Below are 18,563 nucleotides of genomic sequence, written 5' to 3' on the forward strand. Positions count from 1 at the left end.
GAAAGCTGCATTCATCGCTTGTGATGATGTTTTCATGGGGGTTTGACAAAGCTGGCAGCAATGAATTTGCCTAAGGATAGCTCCAGGGGTCAGAAGCAGGATAGTGCCAAATGGTTGGGACATACAGAGAGGCATGCCCACCATTTGGCGGGCCAGTGCTGGAAATAGAGTACTAGATTGCAGGGAGTCTTCACCTGATCTAGTAGGGCTTTTTTTTTTTTTAGTAACTCTGATTATGTCAGATTTCGGATCGTTATTGTTGTCCACTCTTGATTCACGAGTTTGTGGGGTGTGGGGAGTTGCATGAGTTAAGAAGAGTAGGGAACATTTTATTTATCTGCACCCCCCCCCCCTCCACAGACAAGCAGAGGAGGAACTGGTCGCCCTTCCATATTGGGGCCTTTGATTTTAACTACGTATTACAGGATGACCTTTAGCAGATACAAAACAGGGCACTGATTTGGAAGCCATCTTAAATAGACTTCGTATTTTACAACCTAAAGGGGAGGGGGGTGAATGTCTTGCCCAAATAAGCACAACACAATTAGAAAGATAAGGCCACTCACAGATCATGACGTTTTATTGAAGAAACACTATTGGATCAAGGGTATTTTATATACGTGTATCACCTCCAGCTTGTTTCCCCATCCATTTTTCCCTCTTAAGCCTTCCCGCAGCTCCCTGGCTAAATTATTTCATCGATATTTGTTCTCCGGAGGGGGTCACTAAAGGCGATCAGGAGCCATTAGCTTTTTCATTTGACATAAGCTGGAAGATCAAAAGCTCCATTATATGCCAGGCTTCCTCTTACTGCCTGTTGCTACTGCTACGCAGAAAGTTTAGCAATAAAATAAAATTAAAATTAAAGTGAACAACGGGCTCAAGCCGCGACTGGTGCTTGGAGCCTGCTAAAAGGAGTGTGAAAAAATAAAAATGAAATCCAACTAACTAGCCAGATATTTCCCACCATGTGATTCAGCCTAACACGTAAGAATAACAACAGTCGCCTTCCCTCAAAACTCCAGCTCTGGTCAAGAAAAAGCGTACAAAGGAGAGGCACGTCTGTGAATGTAAATGTACTGGTGAGGCTCTCCCACATTTGCCTTGATCCCGAAAAACACGGCTACGGAAAGCTAATTCTATTTCTAGCTCTTATAGCACTGACCTCCTAAGCAGGATCACGCCCTTTTTCTAAACTCACTGACTTCCAGTGAGTTTAGAAAGGTGTAACTATGTTCGGAAGGGCACAGTGACTTACCTAATATTACATTAGAGAAGTTGCAAACAGAGCATTTGAGGCCACGGGAAGTCAGTCCTGAGTAGACTTGCGGAAATTTCCCTGACTATGGTGTAGCGAAGAATAGAATTAACTGGAGTTTTGAGAGAAATAAGCTGCTGCTTGAAAAATGCGTGGAGGAATCACTTGAAGAATGCTTCGGCTTATCCCACCGCTCTATCTGGACAGTTCCTGATGCATTTTGTACAGTTGAAATCAAATCATACCTCTTCAGAATTTATTTGGATCACATCCACAGTTCCTATTCAATCCAGTTTAAAGGGAGGGGGCCTGTCTCCCAAGAAACCCCGGGAAGTGCAGTTTTGTAGGGAGCTGGGAATGGCTCCGCCCCTTTACCGAACTATAGCGAGCAGGAGACTTTAACTGGGAACTCGTTAGTTTCAAAATGCAGTTTCAGCTTTTCGGTTCAGACAAAACTCGCAGGGTGGACTGGACTTCCCTCTTCCCGAGATCGGAATTCTATGGTGGGGAAGGGCCTTTGCTCTATCCCGCAGGAAAGTCACTATTTATCTACTCACTTTTGAAGACCACCAGCATGGAGTCCGGCAGTGGGAGGCCCACAGCCATCAACACACACACACGCACACACACACGCACGCACACACAGAGAGCCCGAAAGAGGAAGGAGCAAAATGGGGGGCCGCCCAGAAAGCTTAAGCCCATTCCACGAATGAAGCGGCTCTTTTAATAATCAAATTCACATGTTCGACAGCTCAAATTCCACCCAAACAGAAGCATTACGACGGCAGCCTCTTTGATTCCATTAACTTCAACGGGACAAAAAACAGCTTACATTCAAACGCTTCGGTTCAAGTGAGTTTGTGGCTCAACAAGCCACCCGGAAGTCAAGAAGAGAAAGAGCAGGAGAACGTCAGCGGAGCAAAAGAGAGGAAAAGTTATTTACTTTAATAACTCCAATTAATCTTGCCTTAAATGACATCAAAAGGTTCTTTCCGAATCCTACAGAACGGGAGAGACGCTTAAAGCGCTACAAAGAGTCTAAGCGCATTTCCTCGGGAATAAATTGCTCGATTTGATTCTTAGGGCAAGTGTTTGGGATCTTGTAATTTACGGCCCAACCTGTTGATTTTACTTTAGGGTAAAGGCATCGATTTCAAGTAAGTTTACTTCCCTAAGGCACATTCTAGTAGCATGTGCAACAACTCCGCCCCTTTACCGATCAGACCTCATATTTATTTTCCTGTCCCTAATCTGTACAGCTACCTGGTTATTGCCCTGAAATACAGTGGAAGACTGATAGGCTTCTTTCCCCTTTTTTTGATAACTCAAATTTGAATCTTGTAGAGTCATGCTAGCACAAGCAAGGGATCGGCCCGAAGAGTCCATTTGCCGATTCGCCCATTAGGCAAAATCTGCCCAATTCCAGGGGAAAGCTGAGCGGGTAGTGCCAAGTAACACGGAAGTGTGTGGCTCCTTCGAACTGGTTTCAATCCGCAAACTGCTTGCTTGGAATTGGTGCCCTGGAGCTGGGAGTGACACTGCCGGACCGTTAGTAGGGGAGGGGGTGTCAGCAGCAGGAACACCTTCGGGCCTAGCCCGAAGGAGCAGAGGAAGACACACATCCGCCCCCACCCAAAGCACCTTGACAGTCGCTTCCCTGCAGCCAGATTTTCCTTGAAACCATGGCTTCCTTCCTTACTAAACCGCACCTGGGCTAGAATCAGTGCATGGCAGCGCGAGGATGGTCTAAAGATTCCCGGGTGTTGGGGGCTGGGGGCACTTCACACATACCCAGAAGTTGGTTGCTTAGCCAGGACGAAGTGCTGAAACCCAGAGATGGATTGGGCCCCAAACAGACTTGTGCAAGCTTCATTTTCCTGCGCTATCCACTCAACTGGAGGGTTGTCCTTCGGCGTGCGTTTCGACCTCTGCGCTTTCCCTCTAAAACGAAAGTGTCACTCATACGTTTCCATTTTAATTTTGCGTCATGCCGTGGATTGGATCCAGCGGAACGTTTTGTGCCCCCCACCCCGAAAAAAACCCTACGACTTTTCCCTTCATGCTGTTTTTTTTTTGGGGGGGGGGGTCCCTATTTCCCAGGAGTGGATTTCAGAGGGCATATTCTGGGGAGCTGCCAGAAGGGAAAGGCGGAGTTTGCTCACGATCCAGCTCCTTCATGGGGGTGGGGGGTGGGGGGGAGGCGGAGAAATCTGCATATCCCCTGTCAGGCAGTTAGGTATTCTTGGCCTGGCCTATCCTGTCCATTTTTAATTCCAGAACACTTCAAAGCGACCTGCAAGAGTCTCCCACTAGCTTCCAGGTGCGAAACAGCTCAGATTCATCGCAGTTCTTCTGTCACCGCTGACTGATGAAGAACCTGATCGTGGATCTACCCATTCCTTTCCCTCCCACTGAAAAACAAATGAAGTCGGCCTTTCTAATAGAGATCCGCGTCTCCCACTAACACATGCTGGCAGGGGCTGATGGAAATTGAAGTCCATGAACATCTGGAGTACCACAGGTACTCCATGAACATCTGGAGTACCACCACTGCACTAACACAACCCCACGCTCTCTTGCCAGGAGAGAAAAGATGCTCTGGGAAACCCCCCACCTTTCGGAACCTCCCCATAGCCCTTCTCCCCTCACTCTCCTGTTTATATTGTTTTTGTTCAATGGAGCTTCCCCATCCCAGCGGCCTCTCAAACTGAGAAAATCTGAACATCTATTATTACTTGTAGTGACTACCAACGTTGCAAGCTGCCCCCTCAAAGCCGCCTTAGGAAGACGGGCCAGGTTTTAAACGACTCTAACCCGGGAATTAAGCCTACAGTCCCTGGCACACATCTTTTCTGAGCCTTCCAACAAGTCGTTACACACCCAGAGAGAAAGGAGGCAGAGACAAAGGAGGAACTTCTAAACTGAGAATCCAGATTTTAAAAAGAAGGGAAGAAAAGTATCTAGAGGGGATGGCAGTGGGTGGTCACGAGGCGATCCCTTCCAGTCCGAGACCTTGGCTGTTTGAAACATTTATGGGAGAAAAAACCAAAAGCGGCCTATCTACACTCCAGCGAAGACAAACACTTTTCAGCTGGTTTCTGCTCCCAACAGTATCTGAGTGGTTGTTCTAGTTTAAAGCACCACATAAATGTCAGGCGCACTTTACATTTGGGAAAGTATTAAATTCCCGATCCTACCCCTTTACCCAAAGGACCTACCCCACCCCCCACCCCCAACACACACATTCATATAGGCGCCAGTGTATCGGGTGCCCTTTTACATTCAATCAATCCGATTTACAAATTAGTTGCTGCTTTACAAAACAATAGAGAGAAAAATCCAAACATATCTAATTCTTCTTTTTTTTTAACAGTACAATTGCCACAGTAAGTCTGAAAGCAGTAGTTTGTTGGGGGGGGGGGGAGATTATAAAAGCCCCAAAAAAACTTTTGAGGAGTGAAACGTGTTTTTCCAAAGGTTTGTAGGGGATATATAGTGTTTACTGTTTACCTAATACAGGCTTTTCAAGCACGGGGTGTTCTTAACATTCACTCTTAAAATATCTGTTTTATCCGATTCTCTCCCCAAAGGAAGGTTTCACTGATAGGAAAGAAAATATCCCACTCTAGTACTGATCTGTAGGAGTTTCAGGACGGTGGGCTGTTAAGTCGGAATGAAACAGCTATTATAATCAAGGTCTTAAATCTACCGTGAAGATTTTTGCCCACTGCAGCTGCACAAGGGATGTCGGGGCTTTAAACAAAGTATTCCCTGCACAGCGTTTCACACGCATACAGCCAAATTCACTCTACAAATATTTTCTCGATTCTGGTTAGAAACAAAGGAGACAGTCAAGGGGGTGGCTATCCTGACCTTCCTAATTCCCAAATCACTTTCAAACGCGCCTGCAGGCTTCTGATGGTGACAATAATGGGAACCAGAAGAGGCCAAAAGATGATCCACTTAGGAAAAAGAAGGACTTGATTGTGAAGGAGAAAGACCGAGACACAGTTGAGCCCCAGGAGGAAACCACTTTTTTTCCCTCCCGATCTTGGATTATTAGAAATCCCCACCTCACACCCCCCCCCCCCAACACACACACACGCACGCACGCACGCACGCAGAGGGCTTAAAGGCCAAGGACTCAAAAGGAGGACATTCTCTAACATTTCCACAGATTCTGGACTTGGTCAAAATTCATAATTTGCAGGCTTGTACTACCTAAGTCAGTAAATAAAGAGAGGGAAGGAAAGCGACATCTCCTTCTCCTGTGACACGGACCGTGTTTTAAAGGTCCTGCTGTTCCCAACCGCCCATCCTTTGAAAATTCCTTTCTGCAAGCACGTGCATCCAAATATCCGCTGAAGAGGCTGCATATAAACGCTTTTAAATTAATCGATAACAAACATCCAGGAAACTGCGTTTTGAATCCTATCAGATATTAGACGCCAGTGAACAAGACATTTTAGTTTGACAGTCGGATAGGAGAGGTGAGAACTTAAAGTTTCTATCAGCTCCTAAACATCCTTCGCTAAGATCGGTTAAGTGAATCGGGTCCCTTTAAACCGGTTTACCCTCCAGATCTGCAGCCTGGCAGCAGTTCAAGAGCAGAGCCAAAATTAAACAGATTGATTCCCCGTGTTCTCACTTTAGGCCCAGGAATGGACTGTGGGTTCAGTATTGAAGAGATAGGCTGCTTCTTCCTTTCAAAACGAAGCAGATTTCCCAACAAAACGTTATACAACAACACACACCCCTTTTTTTTTCAAAACCCTGGCAGAAAGAACACTAACGGGTCAGGGTCACTAAATGGATATTCCTGCAAGTAAACTTTTCTTAGCCATCTCTTTCCACAGCCAGGGCAGAAAAGCCAGGTCTTTCCAAGAACCAGGAGGGTTAAAGAAAAGGAAGGTCCCGCTCCCCCTCCCACCCCCTCCAGCGCAGACTCTCCCATTCGATGCCGTTGCGTGTGGTACCTTTAGAGAAGGGTCAAATCATTCCACATCTCCGGAGAATCAAACCATTGGACGTCTCGATCTTAAACCCCGTTTTGGGGACCTCTTGGGGAAGGTAGAAACAGAGATCTGCTGACAGGATGGGGGAGAGGACTTTCTCCGCGATCTTCAGCAGCAGTCTCCCCCGTTCGCCAATGAAAGCACAAGGGCCCTTCAAAAGCCTGGCTGCCCCATCTGTGGAAGAAGAGCGTTTAACGCAGGGAAATGTGCGGGATCTAAAACAAAACAAATTTAAACAGAGTCCATTAAGGGAGAAGGGCTGCCTCTCTGCTGACCAGGTGGAATCTGACGGTGTCCCCGAGAAATGCCTGTTGAAAGCCTGTCCCTCCAACCTGCATCCAAAGAACCCCGAAGCACAACTGTTTGTCCCCCCGCCCGCCCGCCCGCCCGCCCTCCCTCCCTCCCTCCCCTCCCTCCCTCCCTCCCTTCATGCAAACTACACAGACGCCTTCTCGAGGCTGTGTTTCTGCAGCTAAAGGGGCTGCCGAAAGTTTAAAAGCACGTGCCTCTCTCGTTACCGCGTTAACACGTGAATGATGTTATCACAAGTACAGACACGCTTGTTTGGAAACCCTCCCCGGGGTGGAGGAAAGGACAGGGAGGGGGCATATGGACCTCGTGATGAAGGCGAAGCCACCCTGGCTACCCACATCCGAAGTTCCCAGCGAGTTCTGCATCTACAGAACTACAGGTAGCAGTTGGGTTTCTGCTAAAATAGATGAAACTCAGCCTAAATTGAAAGAAACAAAGGCATGATTCAACCTCCTCTCCGCCCCCCATCACATCATCTACTCCAAAGCCTGGTGTTCCCAGGGAGCGCGAGGTGGGCCTTCAGGCTGGAGGCTCCAGGCCTCTCTCTGATTCGGGCCAAGGGCTCTGCAGGGCCGCAGTCAATTTTCAGGCCACTTACTTTGCAATTGTTCCACCGAGGCTCCGGCTCTGGAATAAGCTGCTTAGGCATTACAACCTTTAACCCCTGAACTCCGAGTCCTGTTCCTGCCTTCCATTTGTGCAAATTTCAGTTTACCCTGCAGTTGCTGAAGAGGCCAAGTCTTTGCTTCCTTAGATCGCCACTGGAATCTAAAGTATTAGTTGAAATTTTCATTCCTAGAGAGAAAACAGTTGGCAGGCGGGAGCCCCGTTTCAACAGAGGAACTTGGAGCTGAGGTGCTAAATATTATACAGAAGACCCGTTTGGAAGTCAGGCTCACTGAAATCAGGGTTTCTCCGATAAATATGGAGAACCTTGTGCTGCGAGCCTCACTGAGCTCGATGGAATTAATTCTCAAGCGTGTCTAAACATAACATTTGGAATTGAATTCATTTGTCAGGGAATTCATTTAGGATCTGTGTGTCAATCAACACTGTGAGGGCAGCAGTGTGGCACTCGTCTACCCGTTTCTGTAACCCCCAATAAAAATCTATATATTGTCCTAAAACTGATATCACATGCCTGATGAATCCGATTTAATCCAAACTGCACCTTTGGAGTCATCTGCTTGCTACCAAACCATCAAGCGATTGAAACATCTGTATTTCCAGAAAGGGGTGGGTAGGTGCATGCAGAACTTGGAGGCGCATCCCTCCCCTCCCCCCATAGACACACACACACACTTTCTCCCCAGTGCTTTGCAACCACATCATTGCAAACAAAACAAAACAAAACAAAAAGCAGGCACAGAGAGAGGGCCGTTGTTCTGTGTACAGGCCAAGGTAATCAAAGGCTGCCGGTGGAAACACGCCACGACCACCCTTCCAGGGACAAGATTCTCACAACAGTTAAACAATTTGGACAGAATCCTGGGAGCTAAAGAGAAGATGGAGTGGGGGGGGGGGAATGGCAGAAAGAGCTTGGAGTAGCCCTCCCCTTTGCAACCTTGTGACCAGCAATCTGGAAAATAGATTCATCTACCCGCTCCCTTCGCGCCCCACCCCCACCCTTTCGCTTTCCCTGTCCTGCCTTGTAGTCTCTTTTGTGGGGACTGGACATGAAAGGGGACGACCAAGTGTCTGACAGGGGATCGCTTTTCAAAAGCAAATGTGGGCCAGAGGGAGACGCGAGACTGCTCGCTGGGCCTGCAGGGAGGGCAAGACTCTTTTCAAGCAACAACATCAACAAACTCGGCTGAAGGCTTGCGGGGAGGTTGGATTGAAAGACAGATGGAAAATGCTACAAGAATCCGTCTTTCTTCTTTTCACTCCCCCCCCCCCCGCACTCAACCCGCCCTTTTATAGCCCGATCTCTATGGGAGAGTCCATTAGAGAGGCGTGTAAAAGCTAGTAAATGAATATTGTCGAAGGGGGCTTTGATTTGATTCATTCACTTACTCCTCCTTTCAGAGTCGTTTAATTGAGAAATTGACAAGCCGGCCGCTGGCCGAGAGATTAGGGGAATATATTAAAACCTCCCATTTTCAAATTTACCGCAAATACAAAGACGTTTCAGGGCAAGGATTGCACACGGAGAAACGTCTGTTTACTTTGTAGCTTTTTTTTTCACGCACAAATTAAGGCAGGAATCTCGGGTTTCAGATGGTCAATCCAATCCTTCGGGCTCACGAGTAAAACCCTGGCATTTTCCTCTTCTCCCTCTCCCTTTCTGCCATGTGTCAACATTTCCAACCAAAACTAAAGGAGGAGTGGAAGTATAATTTTTCTCCTTGAGGAGCTGCCTGGCAACTTTGAGTATTTTCTGAAAACAAGAGCTTAGCCGGTTGCCAAGTGTTGCCTCTAGAATTAAAAATTATAATATATGAGAGTTTAAAAGTCCGTTCAAGGGCTTTAGATTTGAAACGACTGTTTTGAAAGAGACCAGCATCTATGAAACCTTGGATGAACCCGAACGTCCATTAATGGAGAAGGAAGCAAAAGTCTGGTTTCTAGTGACGTTCTAGCCTGCTTTCCTCTCCAACAATAAACTCTGTTCCCAAAATGATTGGGCTTAACGGTTTTGTCTTGCTTATTTCAAGGGCACTGATCTCAAATTAAGTCCCTCAGGGATCCCCACGGAAGTTGATCCTCTTAATACAGAGACCCAGTTCTGGGTGGGTTGCCACCGAACACAGGAATTGTTGACATCAATCTTATAATTATCTTGGGCCTCTATATACTACAAAGTTTAAGAACTCCACCTAGGTTACTTATATTTTTAATAATACAACCGAATATGTTAAGTTTAAGGCTTAGCAGGCTGCTGTTAGAGTGAGCTGTTCCGTCCCCCTCTTTTTCTGCAATTAAGACAGCGAATAGTAAAACCGACAGGGTTTCTTTTAAAAGAGTTCACAAACATTTATTAATTTACACCAAAGGTGGACAAAAATTATGTTGCCTTTTCCACATCAAATTATTCACAATTCTTTCAATAAAATAGAGTGGGTGCACAGCTACTGGGGAAGGTAAAGCAGGCTCTGTAGCACAAGATACACACACACACACACAAATCAGTCCAGATTTACAAGAAACACACACGTTGAAGGGGCGGAGAGAAGAGGCGGGAGGCTGGGTAATGGAGGACTTCCTGATCTCTGGCCATCGTGCGCTTGAAATCTTGCCTTATTATATATATAACCTGACCTTCCCGTTTTAGGGAACCGTGACTCCAATATTATCTTGCCACATGGATATTCAAAAGAAATGCTCCAATTTTTTCACAGACCATTTGAGATAAAAGAATATCAGGGACTTTTTCTTGTGAAGGGCAGTCCGATCCACCGCCCACTCCAAGCGAAGGCCTGAACCTTGGGGGGTAAGTCCCGGCAAATTAAGTGGGACTTGCTTCAGAGTAAACAGGGATCGGATGTCTGCAAGTAGAGTGCTTGGCCCTTGAACCGAAGTACTGCTGGGAGCTGAGAAACTCCCACGTTCAGAACACTTTCTCCAGAGGAACTTTGCAGGTTATGAGACTTGCCCGGAAGTTACAGCCAGGCTCTCAAGGGCAGCATTTGGCGGACTTGGGTGCTGTATTCTGCCCCCCTGGACCCTAAACACTTTCAGGGAAGCAAGACCTAAGGGAGCCCTTGGAGATTGCTTCCACCTGAATAGTTTGGGGTTTGCAGTGTAGAAAACTACTCCTCGTAGAAGTTCACTCGTAGAAGTTGCCGGAATTCTCCCCCCACCCACCCCCACACGTATTTTCAAAGAGGGCACAATGGTGAAATCTTCCCGGCCGGCCTCAAAGAGCCCAACCTCTATTTGGCAGGGAGAAAGAAAGACCCAGAATCAATCCAGACGCCAAACAGTCTCAAGAAAGGAAGGATTCCTACCTTTGAACACACAATAGGAGGAAGGGGACAGGGGGGACAGGGGGAGGGGGGTCGACTGGCATCGGGGCTCGGGGACTGGCGGCCTTTCAAAAAGGGCAGCTGCTGAGGTTTGTGAGTTTATTGGCAAAGCTCTGTCCGGCCTGCAGGAGCGAGTCGTGGGTGAGGTTCAAGTGGCTCGGGATGGGCGTCAGCGCCGGGGAGAGCATCGCCAAGACCTGCGCCTGCCCCCCGCCGTGGCCCGCCGGGAAAGGCGAAGCGGGCGCGCTGCTGGCCGCACTACTGGGCGGCGGAGGGGCCGCGCCGCCGCCGCCCCCGATTATGTTGTCTATGGAAAAGGAAGGCCTATTGCCGGCGCCGGCGCCCTGGTCCGTCTTAAGGCTCTGCAACAGGGAGGCGGTGGGGCTGAGCTGGCCGGCCGGGTAGAAGGCTTTCCTGCAACTCAGCTCGGCGCCCAGGAAGGACGAGAGGCCGCCGGAGAAGACCGACGGGGCGGCCGCCGAGGCTGCGGGGCCAGGCGGCGCGGGCAGGGCGCACGGCGGAGGCTGGAAGGGGAAAGTGCCCTCCGCGGCTGCCCCGCCTCCGGCCGTGGGGTGGTGGTGGGGGTGATGGGGGTGGTGGGGGTGGAAGTTCTGCAGCTGGAGCCCGTAGTTGCAGCCGTAAGGTCCGTAAGCGAAGCCGGGGAGGAAAGCCGCAGGGAGGGCAGCGGCAGCGGCGGCGCGCAGCAGGAGGTCGGGCGGCTGCGGGTGGAGCTGCTGCTGCTGGCGCTTGAAGCGTTTTCTGCGGCGCAGGAAGGAGCCGTTGTCGAACATATCGGCGGATTCCGGGTCCAGAGTCCAGTAGTTGCCCTTGCCCGGGTTGCCCGGCTCGCGGGGGATCTTGACGAAGCAGTCGTTGAGCGAGAGGTTGTGGCGGATGGAGTTCTGCCAGGCGGGGAACTTCTCCCGGTAGTAGGGGAAGCGGCCGCTGATGAACTCGCAGATCTCGCTCAGCGTCAGGCGTTTCTTGGGGCTCTGCAGGATGGCCATGGTGATCAGCGCGATGTACGAGTAGGGCGGCTTCACCAGAGGGTTCTTGCTGCCGCCCCCGCTGCCCGAGGCCGCGCCGCCCGATGACGAGGCCACCGGCGTGGCGGGAGCGGCTGGAGGCGCCGAGGCGGGGACGGCGGGCGGGCGGTCGCCCCCCAGAGCGGGCTCCGGGGCCTTGGGCACCAGGCGCAAGTCCGCCTCCGCCGCCTCGTCGTCGTCGTCCTCCTCGTCCTGGTCGTCCTCCTCGCTGAACTTGGCCGGACCATGGTCGTGAGCCGGCCCCACCACGTCGATGTCGCCGTCCTCCAGGTCGGAGAGCGCCTCGTCTTCCTCCTCGTCGTCCTCCTCGTCGGGCGAGGACGAGGGCGCCGCCAGCAAGGCGCAGGGTCTGCTGCTCCCGCTGCTGCAGCCCAGGGTCATGCTGCTGCTCCCGCCGCCACCACCACCGCCGCGCTTCTCGCCAGCTCCGGGCGTCTCCGCTTGGCCACCCCCTAGCGGCTAAGCGAGGGAGGCGTCCCAGGAGGCGGTGCCGCCAACTTCCCCGAGAGGCCCGGGCCCAGGAAAGCAACCGGCACCCCTCGCAAAGGCCCTCCCCTCCGGCGGAGGAGACCGGGGCGGGGCGAAAGCGGTGGGGCGGGCCAGAGGGGGGATGGGGGATGGGGGATGGGGGGATGGGAGACTACCGTCCCTTCTGCGCCGCTCTCGCCAGCCGGACCTGCTCCCTGGCACTGAAGCGCCTCGGCCAACTCCAGCAGCCTTTATAGTGCTCCCGGAGCGTCACGTGCTCAGCGCAGGCAGACCCCCCCGCGCGCGCGCGCGCTCTCCCGGCCTGCGCGCCGTCCAAGCGAGGTCCGGGTCTCAGCGCGCCGCAAGTTTCTCACGGCTACCCCACCACAGCTGTTGCCGGTCTTGGCACCCATTTTTGCCCCTTACAAGACACACACGTTCCCTGGTCCTCCCGTTCCGCCTGGCCTCCGCTGGGCGCGCCATCTTGGACAACAGGTGGAGGGTCGCGAAGGCACAGAGCTGGGATGAGGCGCTTTTCCTGAAGTAATCCAAAGCAGAGCTCAGGCCGGCCGCAGTGCTGAGGGAAGGGGCTCCTGTGCCTTTCCACCCATTTCTGACACCTGAGGGGGCGCAGGTGCGCTTCCGAAGCCACGCCCCCTCCCCCAGTTTCTGCCCTCTCCAGTTTAGCACTTGGACCAAACAGCCGGCCACGGCCCGCCGAGCAGCCCCGCTTGCCTACCGTCCTCAGTGACTTGGCTACTACGTATCGGCAGCCTTAAAGGGAGCCAGCCAAGCCAAGGCGTTGACATTCTGGTGGCGACGAAAGCGCCTTTAAGAAGACTGTCCCGCGGCTCTGCTGTGGAAAAAGTCCTCTTATTTCAACAAAGCCAAAGTTGTCTGGATATTTGAAAGAAACGCTGGCTCGGGTCGCCTTAGATCTTGCACTGTCAAGAGGAAGGCAGGACATAGAAATATTTGAAACAAGAGAATACATGGTGTGTGAATGGATGGCATTCTCGCTTAACTGCTTCGTGGGTCGGACTGTCGGGAAGCAATCACCCATTCTTCAGTCCATATCCGTCAACAGAATCATTTCAATTTCACACACCCCCACCCCTTTTCCAAAGGAAAGTTTTCAGGGCTACGGGATAATGAAAATGAATGAAGTTATGCTCCTTTATTTCAATGGGCTGGCACCCCAAATATTCTCACCTTTTAGTCTTTGGAAGCTAAAATGGCCAGTATCCTACTTCTCATTATCTCTCCTGCATTTACATGTCTTATTCCGAAGCCATTCGGAATAGTCCCTAGAACAGCCTCTGCAAAATATTAGAGCCAAACCGCTCGAGATCCTGTTTCTCCTGAGCCAGTTTTAATGTATTGCAACAGACTCATAAAACGTTCAGCCGCAAACACGAGCTGGCCTACACAGAAAAGACAAGCCCAACTTCGCAGGTTGGAGAGCACACCGCCCGCTCATTGACTCCACCCTTTAAATGCCACGTGAACTTCTGAAAGGCTCTTCAGCAATGAGCTCGAGTCGAAATTGAAGGGCGGTGGAGGAAAGTGTCTTAAGTCTGGCCGGGCTTCTGGTGGCCCCGTAGGGTTTGCTAGGCAAGAGATGGACAGAGATGGACGTAGGTGGTTTGCTATCGCCTCCCTCTCCTATCCAGGTGCTAACCAGGTCCGACTCTGCTTAGCTGCCTGGATCCAATGGGATCAGGAGAGCCTGGACCACCCAGGTCAGGGCAATTCCAGCGCATACAAACCCAAACCGGAAACAAACTATATTTAAACCCAATGCGCTTAACTTGAGGTGGGCAGCAATAGAGGTAACTGACGTCAAAATAAATACGACTTACTTGGAAGCCATTACGTTTAGGAGGCAGCCGTTAGATTACCAGTGTCACCTGGAGATTGTCGGGACGCAAAGAGGGGTAGAAATAACCATAGGGGATAACTAGTTCACACCTGACTTTAACTGCTTTTGCACAGAAATGAGTGCCACTAATTTCAACAATTTATTTCCTGATGTAACTGATCCGCTCAGAAGGAAATATTGCTAATTAACTGCGAAGAAACTGCTCGCCTCCTTATTTGTTATTCCCTCCTTCTTTGTTATTCCCCACCCCCTACAACACCCCACTCCACCCGGGTGCTTCGGCTGCCTGACCAGAGTCACCCAACTGAGCTTCCTGGCTGAGCTGCCCAGCCCCGAGAGCGCCCTGAATCCGTGGGATGCTGCAGAGCATAGATAGCTTCAGGTTGTGGAGGAGACGGTTAGGAGCGCTTGAAACCCGCCAGATCCGTGGGCAAGCGGAAGGCCGCCTCGTTGTTCGATCCAGTCCGACTCTCGGCCCAGTCACTCCCGCACTCCTGGAACCCATTAAGCTTCTTCTGGAGGGCCTGGACTGAGGAGGATGGAAGGTTTCCCTACCTCTTTTGATACTTTCAACGCAGAATGGCCAAGTTTTTAGATGGCTCCAGGGATGCTCCTTATAAGCGCCAGGAGAACCGATATTTCGTATGGAATGAGCCCCCCGCAACCCCCCTCCTCAGAAATCCCCACTGGCGCGCTCCGCAGACCAGGGAAATGGGAATGCTTCACTTCCAACACATGAGATGAGCAGCAGCTTAGCACTTACCTCGCCTCGCCAGCCCGATCCTAATTACGATGACTCACAAATACGTTTGTTTAGGATGGCAGCCAGGATCCAGTGGCATCTGGTGGAAAGGAGGACCACCCACACGCCACTACCTGTCTGCTTCTTTTTCTTTGGCAGATTCCCCCCCCCCTTTTATTTTTTTAAGTCATACAGCAAGCAGAAGCTGAGAGGAGGCTTGAAACCAAGCTGAATTCATGCGCAGATCATGTATCTGGAATCAGTGAGATTGGGGCACGCGCGCAGTCTCACAGAACCCCCCCCCCTCTCTCTCTCTCTCTCACACACACACACACACACACACACACACACGTACGTCTCCTTTTCTTGGAGGTAAGTCGAGTGTTTGTGGGAGCGGTTGCCCGGATTCACTGGGGATGCAAAAGAAGGACAGAGCAAAGAGGATTCTTGTTCTCTCCCGCCCCCCTGGAGGACCCACTGCCCAGGCCTAGGGAAACCACCTCCTTTGCCAGATGGATGGAAGAAAGTCGCCAGAGGAAACACAGCTCAGCCTCCAAAGGGCCCACAAACCACTGCTTGTCTTCAAGCAGCACCTCCCCGCTCCTTGCAATCGCCATTTACAAATAAAGTCGGCCTAAAGCCAACGTGCCCCACCCCTTCCATTTTTCTGTGTGGGGGGGGACTCCTCGCCTGTGATTGCATTGGAGTAGGGCAGAGGAATGGCTTGAAAGGATCACCCCCTCTACCCAAATGGCTTCACAAAAGCTGCCCGTTGTCTCTTGCAATCTCAGATATACTTGCTTCGCAGTAAAGCCCCTTCCCCACATGCAGAATAATGCATTTTCAATCCACTTTCAATGCACTTCGCAGCTGTGCGGAACAGCCAAATCCACTTGCAAACAATTGTGAAAGTGGATTGAAAGTGCGTTATTCTGCATGTGTGGAAGGGGCCTAAGTTTCACTGATACCAGATAGGTTTCAGTTTGGAATGAAGAAAGTAGTTCTGGGCCTGGCGGTTTGGGGGAAGCTGCGGGGGAGCAGGGAGATCTGGCAGTCTTAGTGGCACACACTACAAACTCATCCACATGAGTGGCCAGTCTCATGAATGGATGCAGCCGCACACATCCCTTCCCCCCCCCCCAATTAATTCCAGAAAACATATAAACCCCTTTTTAGCCAAACCTGCCAAAATTCCAAAGGACAAATTACCTCAGCCCTTAAATCAGCGAGGTCAAGTGTCAGCTTCAGGTAAACTCTGCTGGTTTCAACCATTTCCACCATTTCACCAGGAGACCTTAGAACTGGAAGCTGGAAGATACCACCAGGGTCATGTACTCCAGCCCTCTCACATGGAATACACCATTAAAGCACTCCCGACAGATGGCCATCCAGCCTCGGTTTAAAAACCTCCAAAGGAGACTCCACCACCCTTTGAGGCAGCATATTACACTGTCAACCATCCCTTACTGTCAGGAAGTTCTTCCTAATGTTTAGGTGGAATCTCCTCCAGCACCTTGAATCCATTACTCCTTATCCTACTATCTGAAGCAGCAGAAAACAAGCTTGCTCCGTCTGCAATATGACATCCCTTCAAACGTGTAAGCCAAGTATATTTTCCCAGGGGCAATGTCCCACTGAATCCAACAAGTTTTATTCCTAAGTGAATGTCCATATGATTTCAGCAGAAGCTGGTATGGAGGGTGGCCACTAAACTTGCTATTGGTTACAACTTGTAGAAGATCGTGTGTGTGTTGACTAACTTCTAGCATAAAGAGGAAGAACGCGGAATTCCAGAGAATTATGTGCAGGGTGCTGTGCAGAGGAAAAAGAAACCAGGAATGACAGTTGCCCAAAGCTTTCCTACAAGCTGTTGCGGGAGGGGGGAAGGTTAGAGGAAGAGACTAATAATTGACCCTAAATAGCAGGGCTGGAAAAGAAGAGCCTCTTCGGGATGGGCGTCACCTCTTCACATTACTAATACACTGGGTTTTTTAAAATTATTTATTAGTCTTGAGCTTTCCGGATAGGATGACAGCACAAAGGCTTAAAGGCTTAAAGGGGTCATGGATAGGGCAGGCACAATCGAACGGTTCTGTGCTTGTTTGGTCCCTTTTCCCTTCCCCTCCTTATAACAAAATCAGAATTCATCGCAAACTGCTTTTCCACTTACAGTTACGCCGCCGTTTAACTCCGTCGCAATATTCTCTGATGACCTTTGTCCATCAGAAATAGGGAAACGTACAAGGAACCCTGCCATTTCCTCATCTTTGATTCCTCCAATTCTCCCCCCCCCCTCACACACACACACACTTCTCTCTCTTTCATTCCCCGACCCCTCTCTTACTTTCTGTCCATCTACTGTCACTCCTCGCTTTCTGATCCTCACCCCTCACTCCTCCTTTCTCTCTCCCTCTGTTCCCTTTCCCTATCCGATGATGATCCTTGGAAAGGAGGTAGCGATTAAAGTCCTGTGATTTTATACGGTGTCAGTGGGAAAATAGCAAGAGGAGCACACAAACTGGACATAATCAGATGTTTTCCTTTGGGGAAGCAAAACAAAGAGGAGCTGCAAGCGAGTGGGAGGGCGAGGACTCGAACTTTAAACTACCTTTAAACTACCTTTATCTCTGCATGCGAACAAGTGACAACTACTAATGTAGTTACATTTGCCTTCAGAAAGGGAAATTTCTCAAAGATGAGGGGGATAGTGCGCAGGAAGCTGAAAGGGAAAATCAAAGAGAGTCAAAAAAATGTCCAAAGGTGCTTGGAGGTTATTTAAAAACACAGTTCCTTTAAAAAAGCTCAGCTGGAAATGTGTTCCGGGTAGGTTGTTAGGAAAGCTGCAGCGCCCAGTCCAAAAGAAAGCCACCATGGTTACCAAAAGGGAGGGTTGAGGTAATTATTAGGAAAAAAAAAAGATGTCTTTTAGGAAAAATGGAAGTCCAACTTAACTGGATGAAGAAGAATACCAGAAGGGAGAACACAAGTAATGGTGGCAAAAGAGAAGCAGAAGTTAGCTGTAAGGGAGGCAAAAAAAAGGATTATGAGGAACGCATGGCTGCGAACATCAAGACCTAGCAACAAACAGTTCTTCAAGTACATCAAAAGCAGGAAGCCAGCTAGGAAGCGGTAAGGTCCGTTAGACGATGAAGAAAGGAACAAAAGGTGTGCTAAAGGTGACAGGGAGATTGCAGAGAAGCTGAATGAATTCTTTTGCATCTGTATCTTCACCCAAGAGGAGGTGAGGAAAATTCCTGCACCTGGAACCAAGCTTATTAGGAGGTGAATCCGAGGAACTAGCAGAAGTTAGTGGTAGACAAGGAAGAAGTTCTGGCAGCCATTGATAAACTCCAAATGCTACCAAATCCTGGCCCAGATTGCATTCATCCAAGAGTTCTTAAAAGAGGCTCAAGCATGAAATTGCTGATGTTCTCACATTAATATGCAACTTATCCCTGAAATCAGGCTCCATCCCTGAAGACTGGTAGAAGATGGGCCAATGTCACACCAATCTTTAAGAAAGGGTCTAGGGGGGGCCCGGGAAATTACAGGTGAGGGATTTTGACATCTGTTACGGGTAAATTAGTAGAATCTATCATTAAAAGATAAAATTATTAAACATGTAGAAAGCTAAGATCCCTGCTGAGGAAGAGTCAGCATGGCTTTTGGTAGAGGCAGAGTCCTGTCTTACAAACTTACTAGAGTTCTTTGAGGGTGTAAACAGACACATGTGGATAAGGGGGAACCAGTGGACATTGTCTACTTGGATTTTGCTAAAAGGCTTTTGACAAAGTTCCTCACCAGAGACTGTTGAGAAAACTCAGCAATGAAGGAATAAGAGGTAAAGTCCTCCTATGGATTAAAACTGGTTG

The 18,563-nt window shown here is 49.9% G+C and overlaps 1 protein-coding gene across 1 annotated transcript; it reads right to left on the bottom strand.

Annotated features, from left to right (window-relative positions):
* Nucleotides 1-9,536: 9,536 nt before the first annotated feature.
* On the bottom strand, nucleotides 9,537-12,321 carry FOXD2 (forkhead box D2). Its single transcript, XM_048498861.1, is given in 3 exon segments — nucleotides 9,537-11,101; nucleotides 11,103-11,156; nucleotides 11,159-12,321. Coding segments are annotated over 3 exon segments (1,356 nt in total). The 5' UTR covers nucleotides 11,981-12,321; the 3' UTR covers nucleotides 9,537-10,621.
* Between the last annotated feature and the right edge of the window lie 6,242 nt (nucleotides 12,322-18,563).

Source organism: Sphaerodactylus townsendi, linkage group LG05 (genome assembly GCF_021028975.2).
Source record: "Sphaerodactylus townsendi isolate TG3544 linkage group LG05, MPM_Stown_v2.3, whole genome shotgun sequence".
Taxonomy (NCBI): domain Eukaryota; kingdom Metazoa; phylum Chordata; class Lepidosauria; order Squamata; family Sphaerodactylidae; genus Sphaerodactylus; species Sphaerodactylus townsendi.